Genomic DNA, 25,071 nt, shown 5'->3' with positions numbered 1-25,071 from the left:
AGTGTAAGGTATGAATGAAACTGCTTATATCTTGAAACCTGAATGTGCATGTAACTATGTCTTTTTAGGTTAACCACTGATAACTCACACTATGCCATCTTTACCTTATGAAGTATGAAACCTTCATGTTTTTACTTGAGTGGGGTCAAATCTGCATTTTTATTCTAGATTTTAAATTCTAGATTTTGAGAACTGGTTTGGGACTGAAGAGGATTTGAAATGAAAAGACACTTTAGTTAACAGAACTTTTTAAGTAACTTGGACATTTTTTCTGATCTTCCAAAATACATCCACTTCAACAGATTTCTCTGAATAAACTATACTTTCCAGGGTCTATCATGAGCTTTTGGTATGTAATTATCTTTACTATTCAAATGAAGTAATGTTTGTCGTTATTTTTAATTAGCAATCTCCTCACAGTAGAAATGAATGTCTGAGGTTATTGAACATAGAGACGGTATAACTTAGTAATGGTGGATGTAAATAAACAAGAAATGCATTGCATCCATTTCTGTTAAATTTGGTATTCTTTTTTTCCCTACAAGTAAGAAGGTACATAACACTGAGTCTTTCTGTTCTGATAATGTGGATTGTAATACTTGTTTTTTTCTGGATTCTCATTGCAAACTGCCAAAACCAGATGCTCATAAAAGGGTTGAGATTTTAATAAGACAAAATGTCAGAAATTAAAATAACAATTGAGGACTATTACTTAAAAATATCTCTTTAGATACATTTAAAATCACTGATGCAAAGCATACAGCATTTTTCATTGACTGTTTTCCAAGCTATGGTCTCTATTGCAAAACTGAAGTTCAGATTCTCTTTACTGCAAAACTGAATTACAGTGAAGAACATATGTGTCCAGAGTTGAAGTTTACACAAGCTGAGAGTCTGCCAGTTCTGTCTCCCTCTTAAAGAATCATAACCGCCCTATGCCGCATGCCCTAGTAGTTTTTAGGCTGGAAAGATTTATGAGGAGAGAAAGGAAGCAAGAGAGTCTATTGAATATTAAATGATTCCAGGAACACCATTTTATTTTTTAAACTATACCCCTTGTGTTTCCTTTGTGCCCTTTTGGTTGTGTGTGAAGAATGAGAGGATCTGTATGATGGAACACTCTTGGCTGGTGTCCTTGGTGCACAGCAGCTCCTGGAACTGTGCTAGCTGCACACATTTTCCCTTTAAATGGAAAAAACTTCAATGGGTTTCCAAGTATTTTGAATTAGAAATATACGACTATGATTTTCTGTTTACAAATTAAATGCAGTTCTCTTTTATGTCGTATGGTATTCAGCAACCCCCAAACTCTTTTTGACATGAAAACCATTATTAAAAAATGACACTATTTTCTAACTTTATTTATCTTACATTATCTTTTATCCTGCTGTAGCATTTATAATAATGTCAAAGAAAGATTTGACAAATAGGAATTTGTATGCCATATAATTGCTAGTGTAATGCTGAAAAATCCATTAAGTGGTTTGGAATTGAGGTTAGCTTTGTTTTTCTGTTTGGAAGTAATTGCACTTAAAACATGTAGGAACACTTAGTTTTTAGTTAAGCTTTTATTTTAGCACTCGACACAAAATTTTGTTATTCTGATAAATAAAAACCCCAAACTTTTACTAAAGAAAATTTCACACAGATATTTTGTGAACAGTATGAGAAAGCAGCACTTTCCTTTGGCTTAGAGACTGACAAAAGCTGTTTGTGCCCCTGAGCATATAAGCATCATTCTGATTGAAGATGGAACTAACAATGGTGAGCAGTTTATTTCAGCAGTTAGGCCACTGGCACTTAGCTGTTTATGGGTTTGGATTTCTGTGCAAAAGCAAAATTGTTCGGTAAGCCGTTTCTCATTATTCTGATGTAGGATCAATAAATAACCCCATATATCATCTTTGAAAAAGTTGTCTTTGCTTTTGAATTGTGCTGTTTGTGTGTAGTTTCATAGAGAAAAGATTAGTACAGCATTAAAAGAAAAATTAACTAATTTTGATTATGGGAACTGACATCAGAAATTAAAGAATTGGTTGTCAAACCACAACTAGTTCTGACTTAAGATAAGCTGCAGAAATGGGCTGGAGAAGCTGACAACAGTGGATTTTGTAATTTCTAGAAAGACAGAAATTTTTGAGATTTTGTCTACTGCTAGGTACTCATTCCCTCTTTCGGGGAAATTCCTTGTTTTTTAATGTTACAAGTGTAGACTACTACAGGGAATCTCTTTCACCTTTTTCATGTAAAAAGAAAAATGACTGAATATTTTTGTAGTGTTATATCACATATGACTAAAATTTGATGATAGGCCCTAAAGCTGTGGGTGAGACAGAATAAACAACACGAGCCTTGTTTCACAGGTCATGGATCTAAAAACTTTTCAAAACCTGCTGCTTGCATTGTTGCTTAAATCAGGTGGGGTCCTGCTAGTGGCCTGTTGTTGTTAATTGTTGTCGTAAGAGACTCCTGGCAGTCTTTGCAAGTTTGAATTCCCTTTAAAGATTTCTACAGCTGCTAATAGTGTTTACACAACTGCACATTAAACATTTTTCTAGTGTTTACTTTTTGAAAGTAAATACTAACTGATCATGTACTCAGTTTAAACTCCTGTTGTGCTTTGTTGTATATTGAAGATAAAAATATAGCAATGGTTTCATTCCTGTTGTGGCTGAAACTGGAAATCGGTTTGGTTAATACTTGCTGTGAATTCTGCTTCCTTGCTTATTAACAGATGTTATCTGAAGCAGCTCCAGGAAAAGTGCACATCGTTCATGGAGATATCCTGACCTATAAGATGGAGAAGGCTTTTCCAAAGCACTTAAAAAAGGACTGGGAGGATGGTTAGTGTTTGCATTTGGTTTATTTCATTTTATAGGGCTTCTGAGTTAGTGTGATGATAAAGTTGAATTTCACTCAGTGCAAGTGTTACTCTCTTCTGGTACATTCTGAATATAAGAAAATATATATAAATGAATATATAAAACCTAATTTTTTTTTGTTCCTAGAAGGAAACAGAATTGTCTTCCTCTTCTAAGACGAAACAGTGGAATTGGTACGACATTGACCTTAGCCAACAGTGTGTAGCTTTGCAGTTATTAATCTTAGAGCATCTTGACTGTACAATAACAACTCATGGGAAGTGTAAAAGCTGATCAAATGGTGTACTTCCTAGCTTCTTCCTCTTTTTGAAGAAGCCAGAAATGACCACTGCTGTTGTTCCACTGAAGAAATTTCTGCAATTTGCTTTGAAATTTTTGGAAAATTTGTCCTCAAAACCTAGTTTTCGCATTGTTTTGGTTCCAGCTGAATGTCTTGGCAAAAGTATTTGGATTTGTGTGGTTTTGTTTTTTTTTAAATCTGGCTTTCCAATGGGACACTATTTCACTCGCCTTTTAAAACTTGTAATATTATTAGATAAATCAGAGATGACCTCCCAGTCCTCTTTTCCAAATTTCTAAATTTAAGGTACAGTCATTCTTTGCACTGCCTGAAGAGCAGTAAACTGCTTTCTGACTTAAACATGAAAGACCATGGCACATTATGTTCACCTCGAAAAATTCCGTGCTGTATTTGCCCATTGCAGTTTGTAAAAATTTACCTTTCTTGAACATACAGTCGTTGGTTTTGGATCTGACTGATTAGAGATAGGGTGTATATCTTCTCCGTTATTGCCATATGAAAATCTGAAAGGTTGATGGGTTTCAGAAAAGTACTTAGCCATCTCTGATATATGTGTAATATCACAAATATGCTGGAAATATCACCGCCTAAAAAGTGCGTAGTAAGTAAAGTGTGCCAGAAAAACAGCTTGAATTTTATACTATCATCTGTTATTCATGTTATTAAATATTACAGTATCTAAGAAACAACACACTTGCTTTTGGTTTTTGTCCACTTCTGCTGCACTTCTGTTTCCACATAAGGATCCCTGCATTGAAATGAAATGCTTACATTGTGTTGTATGATATGATCCATAATTGAAAAATAGGTATCGCTTCCTACGGCCAAGTTCTGTACTTTAACACCTTTTGGTTTCAGAGGGCTCTGTACAGAAGGAGAGCTCTATCCTGTATGAGTTAGGTGGTTGATTTGGGGGTTATTAAGACTTTGTAAAATGCCCCTGGGAGGAATGTGTCGGACAGAAATATGAGTATGGCTATTTACTCTGTACCTAATAATCATAGTTTAAAATGACAGAAATGCTGTTGGAGCTTTGCTGTTGTTACAGTTTTGCTGTTTTAAAGTAGCTCAGCTGAAATTTACCGATCAGCTGAAAGTAATCTGAAAGCTACTGATTTATTCAAATGTAAATGAGAACCAAACCTAACCACTTTTTTCCAAGTAATTACTGACATTAGTGGCAGACTTTTGTCAGTGTAAGTTGGAATGATAAATGGAAAGGCATAATTTCAGTGTGGCATGATAAAAATTGTTTTCATATTTTAAGTCTAGTTTGATAGGCACGTACTTTCTTTTATGTTATTTCTTGGCAAAATCTTATCAAAACTTTTTGACAGTTGTTTTTCTTCCATCAAATGTCAACAGAACCACCAGATATACACATCATTGGGAATCTGCCCTTTAGTGTTTCTACTCCTCTAATCATCAAATGGCTTGAGAATGTTTCGAAAAAGGATGGACCTTTTACTTATGGCAGGACACAGATGACACTGACTTTTCAGAAGGAAGTTGGGGAGGTAAGATCTTAGCATCTTCTCAAAGTTGTACAGATGCTAAGTTGAACAAAAATTTGTTCACATGCAACCTTTTGTTTAAAACTGCAAACACAGTTGCTTTAAAAAGAGAGGAAAGGATTGGTTCAATTTTTAGTTTATGTGGCTGTAAATCACAAATTTTGATGTTGAGTTAATCGTCTGCTCTGATCCTTTCACAAACACATAATTATTTTTTTTAATGTCTTATGGAAGGATATATTTCCTTGAGGTGCTCTATCCTTTTCTGAAGTCTGAGTTCTTTGACATGAATGAATTGCACAGCACTCTTCTGATTTCAAATATCTTTCTTCTCTCACAGTCATTCATGTGCCATTTCATCAGTCAGTTTTTCCTTACCTTTCATTCAACTCAAGAAATACACTTACATTTATTTCCTTTGTCCTCTTTATTAAAAACATTTTTTAAAAAACACTTTCCTTGAGATAAGAAAAAATGGAAGGTTAGCATTATTTCCAGTTGTGATTAAACACTTAAAGCGTGAGAGACTTGATATTAGAATTATTATTAGAATTATTAATGTATTGCTGCCATTCTTATGTGTGTAAAAAGGCATCAATTGAGTTGTGTCACCACAAGTCCTAGGGCAAATTGAGATTTTACTTTGTATTAATAGTTATTTTCTTAAAAGAAGGCCAGACTGATCTGCGATGCAGTAGTATTAATGCTAGATCAGTTGATACTAGGTTGACTTATTCCACAATGCTTTTAGACTTAACAGTTTATTTCTGTTGTCATTGCACGAAACATGTAATAAAAGAGACTGGAAGGCTTTTTGCGATGTATCTATGGAATGGTCTGGCTTCTCACATGCATCTTGCTTTTAAAAAGGTAAAAAGAAATTGCGCGTCAATCTGAAAACTGAATTTCCATCGAATTACTCCAGTGTTTGTAAATACTGGGTTTTCTCTGTGCAGCCTAAATGTGTATGTTGTTTTAATTTTAATCCTTCAAAGTAAAAATTTGAATCGGAAAATTTTGCTCTGCTTTTTTTCCAGCATGTAAATTAGTCATAATGATATATGAAAGTGCCATGTCTGCTGTCGTTTTTTGGGGTCAAAGAAAACCATATTGTTCTGTCATTACTCTAGCTTTGCCATCAACATTCAAGACAGGTAGTGAAGTATTTCCAGTAGGTGGCTCTAAAGACACCAGAGACAACCATTTGGTATAAAATAAACCAGATTTCTTAATTCAGTTCTGGGCTCGTGTTTCAGGCATTAAAAAATCCAGATCTATTTTCCAGAAGGACGTTATGTCATGTGGGATTAGACCTTGTTGCAAAACATGGCTCATGGGCTGTGTTGTAAAATGCAACATGATGATGGGTAAGATGCATAGTTTTGTGACAGCAGTAAAAAAATTGGCCTAACACTGCATGAGAGCACTCTGTACTTTGTATAGCAGTAACCATCTGCATACATCATTGGTGACACACAGATTATAGTGCTTCTGCACCCAGCATAGCTCAATTAGATGCAAAATACCGTGCATGCTTAAGTTCTTGTACTTAGAACACTGAGAAGTTAGAAACACTAGGAAATTGAGTCAGCTGTTCAAGGTCGTGCAATGAATCAATGTTAACTGTTGTTTACATTCTAGCATCTCTTGATTCTTGTTCGACATCAGTTGAAACAGAGGCTTTCCTCTGCAGACAAAATCATTCATAGTTTTTGGTTTACATTTCCATTATTGATCTGATATCATGAAGGAACATTGTTTGAAAGAGACTACTTGATTTTATGATTAGGAGAAAGAACGATGATTAAGGTCCATGCCTTTTCTCCAGACCCTCTGGAGTTGCTTACGTTAACCATTTTTATTTGGCATATACTGTACCAGGAAGGAGAGAACAGCGTAATGCACATAATAATGAGTTGCTACTGATAGTTCATGTATCTCTGGATGTATAGTCTTGAAAGGGAAATGTCTTATACTCAAAAATTTGGGGTCCTCCTTGGATGTTTCTAAGCTAAGAACCTAAGTATCAAAGAAAGTCTGTGTATGTGCCATAAGCTCAGCAGAAGGGTAAGATGCTGTCATGGGATAGAGTGATGTGCTTTGTAATTAATTAGGATAACTTGATATTAACAGTAAGAAAGTAAAGCAATAGGCTTTTTTTATTTATGGTCAGAATTTGTTTTGCTAGTATAACGGAGAAAATACCTTTGCCTTTCTTGTTGGTTGTATTTCTTGCTTTTCTGTTTCCTTGTAGCACAGCAGTGTTGGTGTGAGTTATGTCAGTATAGACCTACTACTGCAGCCCACTCTGTTCTGATATGATTTGATTAAATGGATTAAAGCTGATAAGAACCAGCAGTTATTTTATATGCTAAATTCTGAGGCCTGTTGAGGAGGAGAAGGCCAAACATCTACAGCAGTAAAATAGCACTCTTGAGTTTCAAGCAGATCATTTTGTTTCTCTGTAGTTTACACTTGTAAAATTATTATTTACTTTGTGAGTAAAAATTTTTACCTTGCCACAAATTTCTCAATGCTTCATCCTAAATCTACCACCTATACCAGGTAACTTCCCAGCCCACTTCCTTCAGAATGACTCTTATTTCAGTTTGAATTGGAGATCTTTGTCAGTCTCTAATTTTGAGTAGAACTGAGCAGATGGTAGTTGGGAAGTGAGGAGCTAAACTGTTTGATAGCTAGAAGAGAGGTGTGTTAGAAGAGCTGAATACTTAATTGTTTTGTATCTAACATTGCTGTCTATAACACCAGGCAAAAGGTGATAATAAAATAGGAAATAATTCCGATTTTTTGAGTGGCATACGTAAGAAAAATTGCTATTTTGTTTTCGTAACTGATGTAGGTTAAATATAAATACTTATGTTCTAAAAAATCGCCTTGTTTGGTAAAAAGTGGCTTGTGTACTTGTGTTAAGTACTCCTTTATTTGATCAGCTTTACCCTTCTAATTCTTCATGTAGGTTACTTCCTGTGTCAGATTTTGCAGATTCATTTATAATGGGGTTTTAATATGTGTTGATTTAAAGCATAATTTCATGGTACAGCTTTTATTGGAGACCAAAAGAAATAGCTGTTCCCAAAACACAAAATTGCAGAATATACCATGTTGGAAGGAACCCACAAGGATCAGGTCCAACCCTTAGCCCTGCACAGGACCATCCCTAAGAGTCACACCATGTGCTTGACAGTATCATCCAAACGCTTCTTGAACTCTGTCAGACTTGGTGCTGTGACCACTTCCCTGGGGAGCCTTTTCCAGTGCCCAACTACCCTCTGGGTGAAAACCTCTTTCTAATATCCAGCCTAAACATCCCTTGACACACCTTCAGGCCATTTCAGGGTGGTTGACAGTGAGCAGCATCAGAAAAGATGTCAAGTATCCCCTTGATTATATTCCAGGTTAGGCTTATGAATCTTTTCTTTTGCTTCATGCCTTGCTGAAGTTTTAATAGTAGATGCAAAAATGTTACCTAGTTAGCTGAGTTTCAGCATGTTTTACTTAGTGTAGTTTCAGGTGCTATCCATATTTAGAAGTAGGGACAAAGAAAATTTTGACAACTGAGATTCAAAACCTACAAATATAGGCCAAGTTACAGAAGTATGGAGACAAACTTTTAACAAGGTCTGTTGTGATAGAACAATGGGTAATGGTTTTAAACTGAAAGAGGTTAGATTTAGATATAAGGAAGAAGTTTATTACAGTGAGGGTGGTGAAACACTGTAACAGTGTAACAGGTTGCTGAAAGAGGTGGTGGATGGTGCATCCCTGGAAACATTCAAGGTCAGTCAGGGCGAGGCTCAGAGCATCTGGATCTAGCTGATGATGTCCCTGTCCATGGTAAGGATGTTTGACTAGACGACCTGTGTATGTGCGCCATGCACAGGTATGTTCCTGCTGATGTGGTTGAAGTGGTTTAAGATGTTACTGCCCAGAGGTTGATGATGTTAAGTTATCCCTTCTGTAGCTGAGAAGCAGGAGCTTACACCCTGAGACTTGCTAGGTGGATTTTTTGAGAGAAGTAAAGATTGGCTTGTTTGAATTGGCATTGGAATGACTACAAGTGTTGCCATTAGGTCAGTTTCATTTCCACTGTGGAGGTTAAGGAAGCACATATCTTACTGCATTGTTAGACTTTGCAGTCTGGGTTTTTTTCAGAGAATGATAATGATAGTGGATAGGTGTTTGGTTTTTTTTTTCTTACTACATTTCCTCTGAAACAGCAATGAGGGTAGTTTTAAATGCTGGCATATGCAAAAAGAATCACTGAGCTTTCTTTCCAAAAAGTTGTTGAAAAGTATTTATTTGCTCTGTGCTGAACTGCCTTTCAGAAGAGTTGTTTAAAGAAATGAGAAACTTCAGCAATAGGCTTAGTTTTACTTTTCAGGGATATATTTAATAAGCATGGCAGCATTTCATGAGTAGGCTTTTAATATGAAACTACATAATGTACAGATGTTACCGGATATGCAAATTGGGGTTTAGTTTTTATTTTTTATGAGGTGATGGTAAAGAAGAACAGGAATCTTCAAAATTCTCTTTCTGGAGAGCTAGTGTAATGTCTTTTGTCATTTGAGACTTGTTTTTTGTGTTTGAATCTTGTTTGTGCAAGTAAAACACATAAAATGTATTTCTTGCCTGGTCACAAAAGTGTAGAAAACCTCTGACCAGACTAGTATTTTAATAGTCTTTGTAAAAAAATTCTTGGGAAAATCAGAGAGTTACTAAATTGAGTTTTATGTATTAAATGCTCTCATGTTAGGCATTCTAAATTTATGTAAAGTAGGTGCAGCTTCCTTGCAAATATTGTAAGTGTAGACCAGCTAATAATGAAGAAATTTTGGTTTCTAGCTGATCTTGAGTTTATGGAGCTTTGCTTCATCTTGAAGAAGAAAAAAAGTCGTAATATTTGATACAGAAACAATGGAAGGAAAGGATGTGAGAGTACTGTCAGATGGTGTAATGTTTGTTCTGAATCCTGCAGTCAGAATAGTTTTCGTTTTCTCCTGTGTCCATACAAAATTCTTTTGGCATTCATTTAGTTCTGCAGAAGTTCAAGGAGCTCCTTTTCATGTGCATTTGATTGCAGGACTAATGTTGTGAATCAGCATGGTATCTTAGTAAAATGCTGCTATATTGGAGAAAAAAACTCTAGATCAACCAGGCATACAATTTGATGTGAGTTCTTAACTATTAACTAGTGGTGTTTTTTTTAATTTGATTATACTGATAATCAAACTTTAATGTAACTGATCCCTTGGTCAGTTCAATATCACTGATATACATGTTTTGGTTCTCCCGTAGCGGCTTACAGCTAATCCAGGAGGTAAACAACGTAGCAGACTGTCCATTATGGCTCAGCATCTCTGCAGTGTTGAAAACTGTTTCATAATTCCAGGTCAAGCCTTTGTTCCAAAGCCGGAGGTAGGTTTTGCTGTATTTATATGGGGGTGTTTTGTTAGTTTGTCAGTCAAGCAACATATCTCATTTTGAGTAAGGAACACTGCTCTATTTCAACATCTCCATGCTATGAAGTGCGGTGATGTGAAATTCCTGTAAACGAAGTGTGCTTACTCTTAAGAAGTTGCTTTTCTTTTTGGTTCCTCAGAATTTGGCTTTGACCTTCAAACATGTCTGCAAGATCAGTGTACTTCTTTGGGTGTTTGTGGAGAGTGAGATTAGGATTTAATGGCAGGATAGTCTGCTACTATTGTAGCATTTTTAGAGAGCCTGCTGCTTTACGTTTTGCATTTATAAACAGTTTGGGAATTGTGCCTAGAGAATTTGATGGGTTTTTTGAAAGACTGCTTTTAATTTGTCATCTTTGTCAAAGATCTCTATTTTTACCATGTTTATAAATCTTTGTTTCACCGTAGTCATCTTTAGCATATTATACTCCCTCCTGTTTGCTATAGCACTTTGTCACCTATACCCCTTTGCCTGTTTAAAAAAGTAACAATCTTTTCTACTTCCTATCTGTGAGGCAGAGTGAGTAGAGAACAGTCTCTTTGTTGTCCTCTTATCTACTGTCACTGGTTTTTATTAATAGCCATTATGATTACAGGAATCAAAAATTAATAAATTAGTCTTATTTTGGACAAGAATGTTTTTTTGGTTTGGTTTGTGGGGTTTTTTGTAAAAATTTGTGCCTGACATTAAGTGAGGTCTGTTTCCCCTGAATGTGTGTGGAAATCATAGGATCATAGACATATTTGGGTTGGAAGGAACCTTTGAAGGTCATCTAGTCCCATCCCCATGCAATGAGTAGGAGCATCTTCAACTAGATTAGGTTTCTCAAAGCTCAGTCCAATCTGACCTTGAGTGTGTCCAGGGATGGGGCAGCCACCATCTCTCGGGGCAATATGTTTCAGTGTTTTACCACCCTCATTGTAAAAATTTTCTTCCTTATATCTAATCTAAATCAACCTTCTTTTATGTCCTATCAAACTGCTGTTCTGTTTCAGAAATGAACTTGCAGCTTCTTAAAGTCCCTCTTAAACTGGTTGGTTCAGCTTTTCATTACATCTCCATTTCATCTGATTGCAGTCTCTGTCAAGAGATTTTCAGGCATATCTCTTGAGAACCTTTGGAAGGTTATTCTCTCTCATTTATCACAAAATTCCAATTTTATGGTGGTGGTTTCTCAATGGCAGATGCAATTTGAGTACTAGTAGTGCTAGTGTAGTCAAAAGTTTTGTGCAGCCTGTGTCTCAGAATTGGGAAGCTATAACTAATATTCCCTTTTTCCTGTACTGAAAAGGCCATAGTTGACCAAGAGAGAGGTAGCTTACAAAGTTGTGACAAATATCTTAGTTCAAGCATATCCTACAGTTAGTTGGTGCTCTGTTGAATAAAAAAAGCAGTACCACTAAATGCAAGCATATTTTTATGTAATGTATTTCTTTGAGTTAAAACAAGAATTGCTTATATTGCAAATGCAGAAAGTACAATTTTTTCAGACAGAACTGGCACCTGTTTTCACTATATTTTGTTTTCTTCAAACTCCTGTTGTAGATTGATTTTCTCAATATGTCTTCTCATAGAACCTGTTTCCTTGGAAAGGTCCTTCAGCATGTTGTGAATGAAGGGCTCAGTGCTTGATTTTTTGTTTCATAGCTATACAAAGTTCAGGTACTTCTGTATAAAGTTTCAGGAAGAAAAATTTCTAGTGCCTGTAACCGATAAATACTTCATTTTGCTCATAGGATGCAATTATTACCTTTCTCTTATGCCCTGCTGTAAAATGATGCCTTTTGGTTATAATTTTACAGATGTTAATTTTAATTAACATACAGAGCAATGATGACGTCTTAGTGTCATGTCAAACCCCTTATTAAAGGTGGAGATGCATGTTTGTGAGAATGAGTTGTTTACCTCAATTCTCACAATGTATAAATATTATTTCAACAGTACTATGAATGTTGAGACATAAAAGACTCTTGGTTTATGGAATGGAACGGTGCTGCACGGCATTGCGTCTAAGAAAAGAAAATTTGGCTTTTTGGTCATAATTAAGACTCTGCAATACCAAATAACTGCTGATAGTAGCAGTAGGAATAGTACAAAACAAACTCCTTGATTAATACATAGGAAACTCAAAATGGCTGTAACAGTAGTAAAAAAGGCAGATGTAATGCCATTTTATGTATGAAGAATGAAGACTCTCTGTGAATAAAAATTCTTTACATGTTAAATTCATAAAACAGTCTACTTTCCAAAATGCTATAGCAGAAGATCTTACTTCTTCCAACTTAATGAACATATAATGTTTAGGCTCCTTCATACTGTTTTTGCAAATTTCAGGCTAATAACATGGGAAATGAAAGTTGTATATAAATACGCAGAATAAATAGCAGTTGGTTTTATTGAAAGACTCATCCAGCGTTACAATATTGCTAAATTTAAAGGCCTGAATCGTACCCCTTTTCATTCACAATATGGTTGTTGTTTAGGGAAGTATTTAGATACAACATACCTTGCCAGTGACCAATACAAAACAAAATCTGTGTGGTGAAAGAAAAGGTTAAAGGATTTAAGATAATTATTCAAAACAAAGGAGTTAAGAAAAGAAATAAAGGAGCTGTCTCTTTATCATTGTTGTATGCTACATTTTACAGTAAGAGAATACATGGACGTGGACCTGAAAGAGACCCTACAGGAATGATTAAAAGGACTTATAAAGTTCTTTTAGAAGTTCAGAACTGTAGAAGACAATAAGTGGTAGTGGTATTTGATCTGTTAATAGCTTCTTTCAGCATGTGTAAGCCAGAATGCTTACAGATTTTTCTTGACCATAGATAGTTTGGTTTATATGCTGTTTGTTACAATTGGCAGGTGTTTTCAGAGTTATGGTTACATTTCTGTTGTTGTATTGCTCCTCATTATCTAACATTCATTGTGCAGTGATAGATTAGTAGCAGTTGGTGAATGTCCAGCAGACATTTCTTTACAATAATCAATGAAACTCACAGCAGGTGGCAGTCTGGGGTGCGTGAGCTGTATTTGGCAAGATCTAAATGGTACTGCTGATTCTTCATGGTGATATGCAGAGTATACAGTGCAGCTACGGTTTGGAGCCATAGGCTTTTGTTGTGGGGTTTTTTGTTCGTTGGGTTTTTTTGTGGTGTTGTTTGTTTGGTTTTTTGTTATGAAATCTAGTTACCGAGGCAATTTACAATTGAAAATAAAAGGCAGATGTGTCTGCTTTTTAAAAACCATTGAATTGGGCTTCTCGGACAAATAATGTTTGAGCTTCTTTTCCTTGCATCATAACTCAGGTAGAGATAAAAATGTAAACTACACTATAAAATGTTACATTATTGAAAGCCTGATTTGCTAAATAGAAAGCAGTTAGTCTTTAATCATCTTTCCTATAACAAGACATCGGTACCTTAATTGTACAGTCAGTTGTGTTTGAAAATAGTTCCTTTTTCTTCAGTAAATGCTACGTGGAAAGTCAGCATGGTTTGAAAAATCAGCAAAATAAAGTACTTTTGTAGCAGACAAGTATCATTTTCTACTTCTTTCCTTTTTGTGGATGCCCCTATGAATTAAATACCTTGCATAAACATAACTGCAACCCAGGTATAGGAAAAGTGCTCAGTTATACATTCTTTGAAATAATCAAACTACACTTAGCACATTAAAAAACCCTTGAATGGATAGAAATAACTATTTACACATAGTCCTTCAGGTTGTAACCTGCATTGCTCTCCTGCTCTGTGGATGGGAAATGGTGCTGCTTTGGAGGGTAAACCCATCCTCCTTGCTGCTTGTTAAAACACGAAGTGCAGAAAATCACACCTGCGATAAGCAGAAAGCCTGCTGAAATGAATCCTGTATAAACTGCTCCTCCTGGTTCATGTTTACTGCTCTCTGGAATGGTCTGGTCCAGAAAATTTGAAATAATTTCTCTTGTGTACCAGGATGTTGGTACTAATCCAGAGATTCCTGCAAGAATGAAGCAGATTCCTCCAGCAAAACAAGCGTGACTTTTGCTGTCACTGTCCCCTCCCAACTTTGTGCATTTCATTCCAACTGTAGTGATGCAGATCCCAAATGCTGATAGGATACAAGACAGTACCATGGTGGTCCGTGCAGCCTGGATGTAGACGGGGAGAGAGAGAATGGAGTATTTCAGGGTACAGCTAAACATCCCAGTGCTGTACCAGGTGCAGTCCATCCACAGTCCTTGCATCTGTGTTATAGCTGTTATGATATTTGAGCCAACATCTGCATTTACCTTCCAGTTTGGTAGCAGGGTGGCCGCGATATCTCCAAAGACACCAAACAAAGCCAGAATAAAAGCAAAGAACTGCAGACTTGCTGATGCCATGATGAATATCTGCTGTCACCTTTTGTCTGTCCTTTCTCTCGAGAAAATGAGTGCCAAGCTGTAGCCCTCTGTGTAATAGGGAAGGGGGGGGGGGGAGGAGAAGTCCGAGGGGGAAAAGAAAAAGAAATCAGCAAACAAAAAATGCTTGCCTTTAAAATCAGAGCTATCTGAATGAATATCTGAACATGACCCTGCAGCAGCTGAGCAGCTGTACACCAGGTACTTGAACAGAAATGATGGCAAATGGACAGTGTTTTAGAATTGCTTGTAAAAAGGAGCTGCTGCCCTTTCATACATGATTGCAAGCCATCAAGCAAAACTTATTTTACTGCAGTTGGTTTTGGTAATAGCAGACAGATTGCAGGCTTACTAGGTAAATACGCATTGTAAGGGGAACATTAGGAACTTGCAGATTAGAAGTCATTGCGGTAGAAAAACACTGGTAGAAAATATATTATATTCTTCAAGTACCTTATTTGTGTTGATGGCTGTTGTCAGCTCCTGACGGTTGACTATTTTATAGTAAGGTATACTGTTATACTCTCTCTTGCGTAAACTGTGGTTAAAGGTAACCCTTTATTCCTGTTACTTAAATATTACCTGTTCAGCTTTTTAATAACTGTTACAAAATTTCTTGGTTTTGAAGGAGAATAAAATTGAATTTAGTTTTTGCAGTATGTTCACAATTTAGTCACATGTGACTTTTCTAAATCAATATTTTATTTTCAGTCAGTGATTCCCATTCCTTGACTTAGAGCAGCAGTATTTAGCAAGTCATAAGAGTGAATATGATCTGCTTCCATCTCTAAAACGTGGGTTTTTTTAATACTGGTATGAAACAACTCATTTGTGGAAGTGTATTTTTTTAATCAGTCTCCTGCCTGAAATAATTTGCAAATTTGCCATGAAGTGGCAGTTTTAAAAGTTCATTAAAAAAAGCTCCCTGCTATTCTTGCATAAAGAGTCCAATTTCATTTGACAGATAAGAACATTTTAGGCAGTATGATAACTGTGCACCTGGGCAGATTGAACTTCTGCGGTTACATCAGCTGGACTGTTGGGATAGCAGATGAAGAACAATGGTTTGAAACGTCTGAGAGGATGATTAGAAATGGTGCCCTGCCCTGCCTTTTGCGTGGGGCTGTATAATTGGCAGGTTTGTCTTTTATCATAAATAAAAAAAGGGCTAACCTCAATCTGGATTATGCTAAGACATTCTATCTAAATATGAACAATAACATTGAAATTGGTCTTTAGCATTAGAATTTTTGAAAAACCATAATAATAGGGAATAAAATTGAAATAAGTGGAACGCAAAATGTCTGTAGCATTTTACTCATTTCAGTTCATAATACATAAGACAACAAGTTGATTATTCAACGTTGATCAACGTGTTCTATCAGTCTTCAGTGCCATTACTTAACTAATTAATATATTTATCCTATATAAATATATTATATTTAATGTTATTATTCTCTATAATAGTATAATATAATCCTCTAGATCCTCTATACAATATATAATTTATATATTTATACTTTAATTTTTATATTGTACTTATTTCAGGTAATGGTTCAAGGATATGTTAACTCTGTCCAGTATATATATATATATTAAAAATGCTTATAGTTAAGGTGAGAATATTAACAGCTTCTCATTTTTAAAATCTTACTTCAAAGAACTGCCTATTTCCAAATCCCTCCACTTTGTTCAGATTGTGAAGAGGTGCTGTGGCAAATACATATTATTTGCTGTACAGGCCCGTGGAAGAGATGGCTTAACTTCCTTTTACAGAAGGAACTGACACATCCGGGTAGCTCAAAACTCATTCAAAAGCATATTGTGGAACAGCTAATTAGGTTCTTGAGTCAGCCTTTTTCGTTGCTTCCTTTTTAAAATTTCAGTATATACAAACATGCAAGCATAAATGCAAAACACTGCAGTTGGTAGCCATACATTACATTTAATTGGATGAACCAAGTTAAAGGCATGATAAATTCAAGTATAAGCACTACAGTTGTAATGAAAAATACAGTCATGTTTCATTCCTGTTTGTGTAGGACTTACTGCTGGATGTGAGGTCTGAGATGTTTTCTTCACTGTAGATGTCCTGGAAAATGCAGTTTCTCTTGAATGGAACTATCCCTTCTCATATAAAACTGCATTGGCATGTATTAACAAAATTTCTTGGAATGTTTTTTTTTTTCTGTTCTCTACAGCAAGTGCATTACTGCTGTTTGTTCTCTCTCTTAGTTCCATCTACCCGAGAATAAAGGAGTACTTTGTTTAATGAGTTTTGTTTGAAAAACGCTCAGTAAGGGAAAGCAAAGAGATTATGGAATAAAACAGACAGAGGCCCTTAGTCCTAAATACATAATGATGTCCAGGTTCTATGATGAAAAGTGTGAACAGTGATTAAACAGAGTAAAATCTTGAGAATCCAGAAACCGTAGACTTATAGAGTGGGGGAGGAAATCATTTAAGTTGCACTGAGAGCCAAAGGGTTTTGTTGTTTGTCAGTTGTTGTTTTTTTCATCACAGATAATCTTATTAAAAGTTTAAATTTCCTAGAAGAGAACTGTGCAATTTATTTTAATTTGTAATTGGAACAGCAGGGCATTTTTCTTCAGCTACACGCTTTATTTATCTTTCCTGATAGCTTTAGCCTTCCGTAGGTCATCTTATAACTTGTTACCTTTGTATGAGGCTGTATAAAAGAATGAAGAAATAAAGCTACTAATAAAGCTTATATGGTAACTGCAGCACATTGGAGAAGTGGGCTTGACAAGTTGGTGTGCGAAATCTAAAAGTTAGGAGAAAAGTCTTGGTCATTGCAGCAATGATACACCCATAGGTTCTGTACCTGACTTCTGGTTTCCTGTGATTCTCTTTGTGAGCCCAATGTGAATGGAGTTATTACAAAGCTGTTCTTACCAGAAATTATTGCTGTCAGTGAGTGGCGTAGTTACTTTGTGCTGGAAGTGAACCAAAAGTAAACTCTCGTATAGGAACAAGTTTGCTATGAGATGCACGTCTGGTGTTAGACCTAATATTTGTCTGTAGTAGATAGATAAAATGCTGCTGTTGAACACTTGGTTTGTGAAAGTGCTGGCTTAGAACTATCTCAGTAGGATCTCAAGCAGTCTGTTTTAATGAAGTTGTAATATGTTCTGCTTAGGTTTCAGTTCCCTATGAGTAAATTGCAGCCTGAGGAAAGGTTATGTGGGTTTGATTTTAATACAGCCCTGTCCCAAGATACATGTATTGCCCATTATGAGACCTTTATTGTCAACAATTAGTAAAAACTGTCTCACTTGAGTTTATTCTGATTTAGAGTGTTGGTTTCATTAGCAAGGCAGCAGACTTGCCTGGATTAAATTCTACTCTGTCATGTGTTCCTCCCACCCTACCAGAACATAAACCTTCATTGTACTGATACACTAAAACAGTAAGGGATGAATAATTGCTGTACTATTGGCAGTTCAGGATAGATCAGTTGAATGATTTTCATATTCATTAATTTGTAAGACTTGAGTGCTATTTTGTAAATATTTTTAACATACTTAGTGGGGTGAAAAGTGTTATTCATAAAATTGTCATCAAATTGACTTGTGTATTTTAAGTGCTCTTGTGTACTCTATTGGCTTTCATAATTCTACTCTTTATTTTATGCATATTAAAAAGATTAAGGAAAAATAGCATGTATAATTTTAAAGGAGTGACCAATTACAAGTGAAAAGTTTTCCCCTATATCTGTTGCTATAGTAACCAGGCAGCTTTCCTGCGGTCCAAAGAAAACAGTGTCTGTAATGGAACTGAGAAGTGCTGTGTTTTGTTTCAGAAGCAGAAATTATTGCCCACTGGCCTTGAGATTGCAAATTGAGCTGTTTGGCTCTGAAGTGGTACACTGCATCTAGATGGTGTTCTTTTCTCCTTCAGAAATTTTTGTTAAAGACGCAGCTCTAACTCCCAAAGAGCCCTCATTTCTCATGAGCAGTTCTGCAAAATTGAGGTGACTAGGAGATGCCACAGGGTCTCTGGTTGTTTTCTTACCCCTAATTTTGTGGGGGAAATACCTAGTTTTATTTCTTGACAATACACAAATGCATGTGTAAATAAGCCCTTAGTACATGTGAAGTATGTATTTTCTCTGTTCAAAAAGATTAACTTTTCTTACACTTAGTGTGAACACAAGTTTTTTCTGTATTCCTTTGGTCTTCCTCATAGGTGGCAGTAACCTGTGGCAAAGGCAGAAGCTATGAATACTTGAAAATTAAAAATCTGCTTTGGAAAATATACGTATGTGCATTTCACTGCAGATTCCATATGTCAAGTTTTCTTCGTCACCTGATTTTTAAATAAGTTCTTGTGCTTCACATTTTAGTAATTTTAAGTGTTTTTGTGCCTTATTCTTAACTCTAGCTTTCAGAAAAGGTGGGCGAGTAGAGAAAAAACATTCAGTAGCATAAACTTGAGATCAGTAGTGCTAATGCTGGAAACTTGTTGTGGTTTTTTTTTTTTTTCATCAGCACCATTAATTGGTATTTTCTTTCCTTTCTCTAGCCAGTGTTTTTGTTCAGCTTTGTAAGTTCTGTCTACAGGAAAAACCTAATATTGTTTGGATTTTGTGATTCTGTTGAAATATAGTACTTTGTGCGTTGAAGCAGTTGTACTGGGTAGATGTACTTGACAGCTGAGCTGTTCCCACTGAAAGAACAATTTGGATGGATAGTACCTTTGTGTCAGAAGAATATGTCCACATCAGAGGTTGCTATGAGCAATTTTGGTTGAAGCAGTAGGAAAAACCTTTCAAGTACCCTCATGATCTGGGCTATCTCAATTGGTACACTGAGTGTGTGCTTAGAGCAGCAGCTGTTCTTTAGCCTGTGTGTGTCTCTTATTTCCATCAGAACTAGCACATCTTCAGTTTAATGTCACATAGAATCTGTTCTATGAATGCCAATATTGGCTGTCAAACCTTTTAAAAAAAAATCTTATTAGCAGACTCTTTTAATAAGAGACTGAATATCTTTTAAAATCCGGTACTTAAAAATTTTTAGTCATTTAGTACCAGTACTTGTACAAATTGTACAAATTTTCAGTGTGCTCTTTCACAGAATATTTTCCTTTTTATTGTTGTTAATATCTAGTTTGGAAGACAAACTTCTTTATTCATTGCTGTGCAGAACTGGATTTTTAGCCCAGCTTCTGTTTTTTAATACAGAAGTCTGAATTCAGGGCATTTCTATATAATACAGTAGTTGTATCACATATAGATATGTACATATAAAAACCATTAAATGTGCACATGTAACCTCAGTCCTTTTCAGACACAGGGAAAGTGACCGTTCTGTCAGCCAAGCTGATTTTAGAACTATAAAAGAATATATACAAGCTTACCTGTGTGGAATCATTCAAACATAATTTTGGATTAAGTGTGATATAGAGTTTAAATACAGAGTTGTGTGGTCACTTAAGATGAGTGCAAACTTATTTCTACCTACCATTCCTTTAAATAGGCTAGCATTTTAATAGTATGTTGAAAAGTAATTCCTTGGCTTACATTTTAGAAAAGCCCTAGAGCAACAGAAAACATACAGGGAATGGGTTTGATTTCTAATTATAATACCAATTTTCTCCAGCTGCCCTTCAGCCTGTATATCAAATATTGTCTAATTTGTGTATTATGTCAGAATTGTCTTGTGGAAGGATCTGAAGACAGAAGTGCTAATTACTTTCCAGATTATATGGAAGTTGTGCCATGGGGAAAAAAGAACCAAGTACTAATGGCATTTGAACTAATTGGAAATATGTAGATAACTAAGACTAAAATTATGTAGGGCCTTGAAAGCTAAATCTTTATATCTTTATATTCAATACTACGACACTGGTCACTGCACAGCTGTGTTACCTGTCGCAATAATGTCTTCCTATGTTGTGCCTGTTTTCTGATGTCTGGCCAGTTAACTGAGAAGTAATGTGTACCAAAGGAATATGTGTACTCAAATTTTTCTTTCTTTTCCATATAGGTGGATGTGGCTGTGGTGCATTTCACTCCATTGGTGCAACCAAAGATACAGCAACCGTTTGAGCTAGTAGAAAAAGTGGTTCGTAGTGTTTTCCAGTTTAGAAGAAAATACTGTTTCCGTGGACTTGAGTAAGGATTTTTAATGAAAAATTCTCAGATAATGTCTTTGTAAATGCATCAGCTACTAAATCAGTTACCTATGCATTTGATTTTATTCCTCCCATTTTACAGTTGTCATTATAGTTCATTAGATCTTTCCATTTCAGAATTTCTGAAGACAAATTCGGAGATTAATATCTTTCTGATGTAATTATATAATAATTACTTGGCATTTTTGTTAGTGCAGTTGAAGTTGCTAAAATCACTAGAATAAATTGGTCATCTTTTCAGTAGTTTGTCTGTCTCAGAAATGAAAACAACCCAGCCCAACCACAAAAATTACTGCATGATTAAGTTAAAAACCAAAAGTATCAAAATTCAGAATCAAAGATGGCAGTGTGAGGAGGTTTTGGTGGAAGTTTGAAGAGAACGTCATCTGTAGCAAATTTTACTTATTTGGGGATAATGTCAAAAGGTCAAATTCTTGTTTCTGTGCTTGCCCTTTTATTGAGCTCTTACTGGTTCTTTTAAAATCCCCGTGTCTTACTGAGGAAATTTACTAGGTTCTCTAATGTGAGAAACCCGCAGTCTCTTCGCCAGAGGTCCTGTTAAAACTCCAGCATAGCCACGTGTCTGACTTGGTATGGGCAAAACCCAGCACTCCGCACTGTAGAATTTGTGACAGATGCTGTTAGGACTAGAAGGATGCTCCTGCAGCTTGGGCTAGCTGAGTTTGTTGGGCATAGTTTTGGTGTGATTCAGTCTAGAATTAGAGTGGATGCCACCTTACTGAACTACAAGCCTTATATGTCACTATTTTAAAGGTGAACAAAGAATTTTACCTCTAGTTTTGGTTTGTTTGGTTTTTATTCTTGAGGCCATGAATGCCACTGATGTCTGGGATGCAGACATTGGATCTAAAATGAGTACTGATTTGCCTGTGTTAAGGTTTGAGTATGCATTTGGAGGTGTTTAGAAAAAGACGTATCCAAAGTCTAGATTGATTTGTATTTGATTTACAGGGTGGTAGTGGCTTTCTTTTTTTCTTCTTTTTTTTTGTGTGTGAAAGAATGTTTCAGCGACAGTGTAAGCAGAAGGCATGTGCAATCAGCACATCTATGTTACGTACAATATTTTTGCCAAAGCTGAAAAAAAAAGAAACCCAACTATTGTGTAATCTCAAATTGCTAATAACTGCTTTACATTCTTTTGAGGCAAGGAGGGGGAATCTGAACTTTTGGACGTCAAGTATTCCCTAGCAGCTTATCATACTTTAGCCCTAGTATGCAGCTAAGAAACACAATCCTCTTATTCTTTAGCTGACCTGAAAAAAATAGCAAATTTTAGCGTACATTAAAGCTGCTAAGTTCATTTTAAGGTTATCTATCACATATAGCGTATAAAAACAAGGTATAGAATCAGTTCACATTTGTCTGTAAATTCTGGCTCCAGTATGTCTTTTAACTACCCAATCAAAGAATTACTTCAGGGATATTGAAATAAGGATTGATCCATTTTTAACCTTGCTGACTTGGATGCTGAACTAATGGGTTATACAGAGCTTTTCGATTAGTTTGTCTAGCCAACCTGCAAAACACATCTGGCATACGGGAGTGTTACTGTATTAGATGCACAACATTTTTAGATATTATGTATGTATCATAGATACAACTTGAAAATTGAGACACACACATAAACCATGCCTTTCTATAAAGAATGACAGAGCTGAAACCAAAATTTAGGACTCCTGCCGTATTCTCCAGATTCTAAATATTAAAAATTGTATGGTTAATTAAATAGTCTTTTCCTACTTCTTTGCCTTTTTTTTTCCTGGCATTAGAATTATGATATTAATGACAAGTGATAACAAATATCTTTCCCATTGGAATGAAATGGTCTGAAAGAAAGTCATACGGTTTGGATCTGATCTGTTTTGCACTGTTTAATCTGTTGTTGCTTTCTAAATATGAGACTAATTCTAAGAAGCTTCTGTGCTTGTATCCATATCCAAAGCTCTTTTTAATGTTAGCAAACAGGACCACACATGCATGGGTTTAATATATTTATGTATGTGCTTTTCTATGGTGTCATAATTTGCATTTGCAGAAAAAGGACCCTCATATGTTTCCATTTGCTTATATAATGAGTTATATTAAGAGTGCCAGAGCTAAAATAACGACATAGCTAATAGTAAACCTATATTAAATAAATTCTGTGTCACTTTTAAGGGAAAATTAATTTTCTGTCTGAATTGTTTGAATTTGGGGTTTTTTTCTCCCCACACCTTCTAGGACCTTGTTTCCTGAAAGTGGACGTTTGAAAAGAACAGAACAGCTGATGATGACAGCAAATGTTGATCCAACTTTGCGTCCTTTTCAGCTCTCCATGTCACAGTTTAGAAATCTGTGCAATACATACAGGAAAATGTGTGATGAAGACTCAAACCTTTTTGTGTTCGACTACAGAGAAGAACTAAAGCAAAAGAAGAAGACAAGGAATTTACTTAAAAGTACTAGTCAGCCTGAACAGACTGAAGAGGAAGATCAGCTGTAACAGTTGTAATTGCAGCAGACTGATTTTTTTATTAGTTTTAACTCCTTGATCTAGAGGTGTTGATTCAGTAAAAGGAGGCTTCTGTATTCCTACAGCTGTGCGAGTATGGAAGAACTACTTTTGAGAAAGTGGTAAAGAGAGAGGGCAGTTCTCTCTATTTCATTCAGCTGCAGACAAAAGGGAAAAGACAGTCCAGGTTATTTTTACTTCAGGGGAATTACTAGAACACATACCAGGAAACAAGGTATGTTGTGAGACAGGTAATTAAGTTGTGATACTTCTGAAATAATTAAGTTTTGTATGAATGAAAGTGCATTACTGAAATGTAAGAAAAATACTTTTCATACTTCAGCATGTAAGACGGTGTTTGGGTTTTTGTGCTTTTTTATCCTGGAACATCCTACTGTACAGAGTAATCTAAAAAATAGAAGCCAAGGCTTTTATAAATACGCTCAAGTGACTGGCTTATGGGAGGATAAAGTGCACCAATTGCCTCAAGGCCTGCTAATACTCTTCTCATTTATGCAGAAGCAAAGAATTTGGTATTTAAAGCTCCAACTAGAGAAAAGCAGCACGATAAAAAGAAGAAAACATGGCTAAGTACAATACTTATTTGTCTTTTACTGTACAGATTGGTAGAGAAAATAAAAAATACAGTCAAATAAAAGATTACAGGCTAAGCTTTGTTTTTGTATTTACACATATATATAAAGTATAAACAGCCTTGAAACATACAAAATGAAACTTCTGCACTCTTGTGCTCTAAAACACATTAAAATAACTTAATTCTGCTTTAAATAAAGCAAACATGAAAACCAAAGAAATAAAATGCCCAAGGTATTGAAAAATTAATTTTGCAATGCTACTTTCCATTGTAAAGTCCTCTGCCACTCACTAGCACCTCTTCCACATTACTTAAAATACTAATGAGGCCATCCCCAAGAACACTACATCATCTTAATAACTGCTTGAAAGGGATGAACTAATTTACAGACCTTGGCCAACTTAATCTATTTTTGATCCACAATAAATTAAAATAACTTAAGAATCCTTTACAGCTGTTTTTGTGGAAAAATGTATTAGTGCACAAAATCAGATAGTAGTTTTTCTGCAGCTTCCATGAATTTACTAGTTTTAAAACAAAATGTTTGTTGAATTTTATGTGGACTTCAAATGAATGTTTTAAATAATCTGCCTAGAAAGCTAGGATTTTCCATGCCTCTCCACAGCTTCATAAAAACAATCCTCATTAACTACAGATGTTAAACTCTGAACACTAAATTCTCTCTCTAAAATAGAGTTCAGATCCAGGTTTGCAGCATCAGAGTGACTGTCAAGGGACTGGTGACGTTCTTGCATTGCCATTAAAGTTCCTCTATTACGCTTTGTGCTGTTTACTTTTCTCTTCACTGGGCAGAAATGGCCACGCACAAGCTTTGGATGCTGTCCTATCTCAAAGCCATCTCCCTCATTTTCAGCAGCCTGATCCCGTTCAGAGTCAGTACTGGGTTCCTCTGAAATCTTCAGCCGCTGAAACTGTATTTCAATGTCTTTCGTAGGACTGCCCTTCTTTAGGCTCTGATAATCCTCCTCCTCCTCCTCATCACTGAGAATATCAGATTCTTTGACAAGAACATTAGAAAAGTCAGATGCACAGCTCTCTACATGTTTATTGGGAGATGAGTTTTTGGGCTCCTGTATGCTCTCAGAAGTGTGGCAGCTGCTGCTCTGAGTACTGCTGCTCAGGCTGCACTCATCAGAGTCCTGGAAGGTACCTTTCCCCGGGTCACCATTCCACTCGCTACTGGATGAATTCTTCAATACCTTCAAGGACCTTGTGGAAG

At 35.8% G+C, this 25,071-nt stretch overlaps 3 protein-coding genes across 17 annotated transcripts in view; 1 reads left to right on the top strand and 2 right to left on the bottom strand.

The window, feature by feature from the left end:
• Nucleotides 1-23,894, top strand: part of TFB1M (transcription factor B1, mitochondrial) — a 27,208-nt gene extending 3,314 nt beyond the window's left edge. For 4 of the 5 annotated variants that reach the window (XM_027688844.1, XM_027688871.1, XM_027688854.1 and 1 more), the window contains 5 exons: nucleotides 2,735-2,843; nucleotides 4,549-4,700; nucleotides 10,017-10,136; nucleotides 20,577-20,704; nucleotides 22,966-23,894. In XM_027688844.1, the coding sequence (XP_027544645.1) occupies nucleotides 2,735-2,843; nucleotides 4,549-4,700; nucleotides 10,017-10,136; nucleotides 20,577-20,704; nucleotides 22,966-23,227 (771 nt within the window). In that variant the 3' untranslated portion in view covers nucleotides 23,228-23,894. The remainder of the gene's footprint in view (nucleotides 1-2,734; nucleotides 2,844-4,548; nucleotides 4,701-10,016; nucleotides 10,137-20,576; nucleotides 20,705-22,965) is intronic. The other variant, XM_027688863.1, reaches the window with a different exon arrangement.
• CLDN20 (claudin 20) lies at nucleotides 13,035-17,363 on the bottom strand. The gene is made up of 2 exons (XM_027688892.1): nucleotides 16,615-17,363; nucleotides 13,035-14,615 (listed from the first exon to the last, which is right to left on the bottom strand). The coding sequence occupies exon 2, from the start codon at nucleotides 14,545-14,547 to the stop codon at nucleotides 13,888-13,890; it is 660 nt and encodes a 219-aa protein (XP_027544693.1). The 5' UTR covers nucleotides 14,548-14,615; nucleotides 16,615-17,363; the 3' UTR covers nucleotides 13,035-13,887.
• Nucleotides 23,729-25,071, bottom strand: part of TIAM2 (T cell lymphoma invasion and metastasis 2) — a 195,245-nt gene continuing 193,902 nt past the window's right edge. For all 11 annotated transcript variants that reach the window (XM_027688776.1, XM_027688771.1, XM_027688752.1 and 8 more), the window contains one exon: nucleotides 23,729-25,071. In XM_027688776.1, the coding sequence (XP_027544577.1) occupies nucleotides 24,431-25,071 (641 nt within the window). In that variant the 3' untranslated portion in view covers nucleotides 23,729-24,430.

Source organism: Neopelma chrysocephalum, unplaced genomic scaffold, assembly GCF_003984885.1.
Source record: "Neopelma chrysocephalum unplaced genomic scaffold, ASM398488v2 Primary Assembly neopelma1_23, whole genome shotgun sequence".
Lineage (NCBI taxonomy): Eukaryota > Metazoa > Chordata > Aves > Passeriformes > Pipridae > Neopelma > Neopelma chrysocephalum.
The sequence above is the reverse complement of the archived record's forward strand: the minus strand, read 5'-3'. Positions and strand labels throughout refer to the sequence as shown.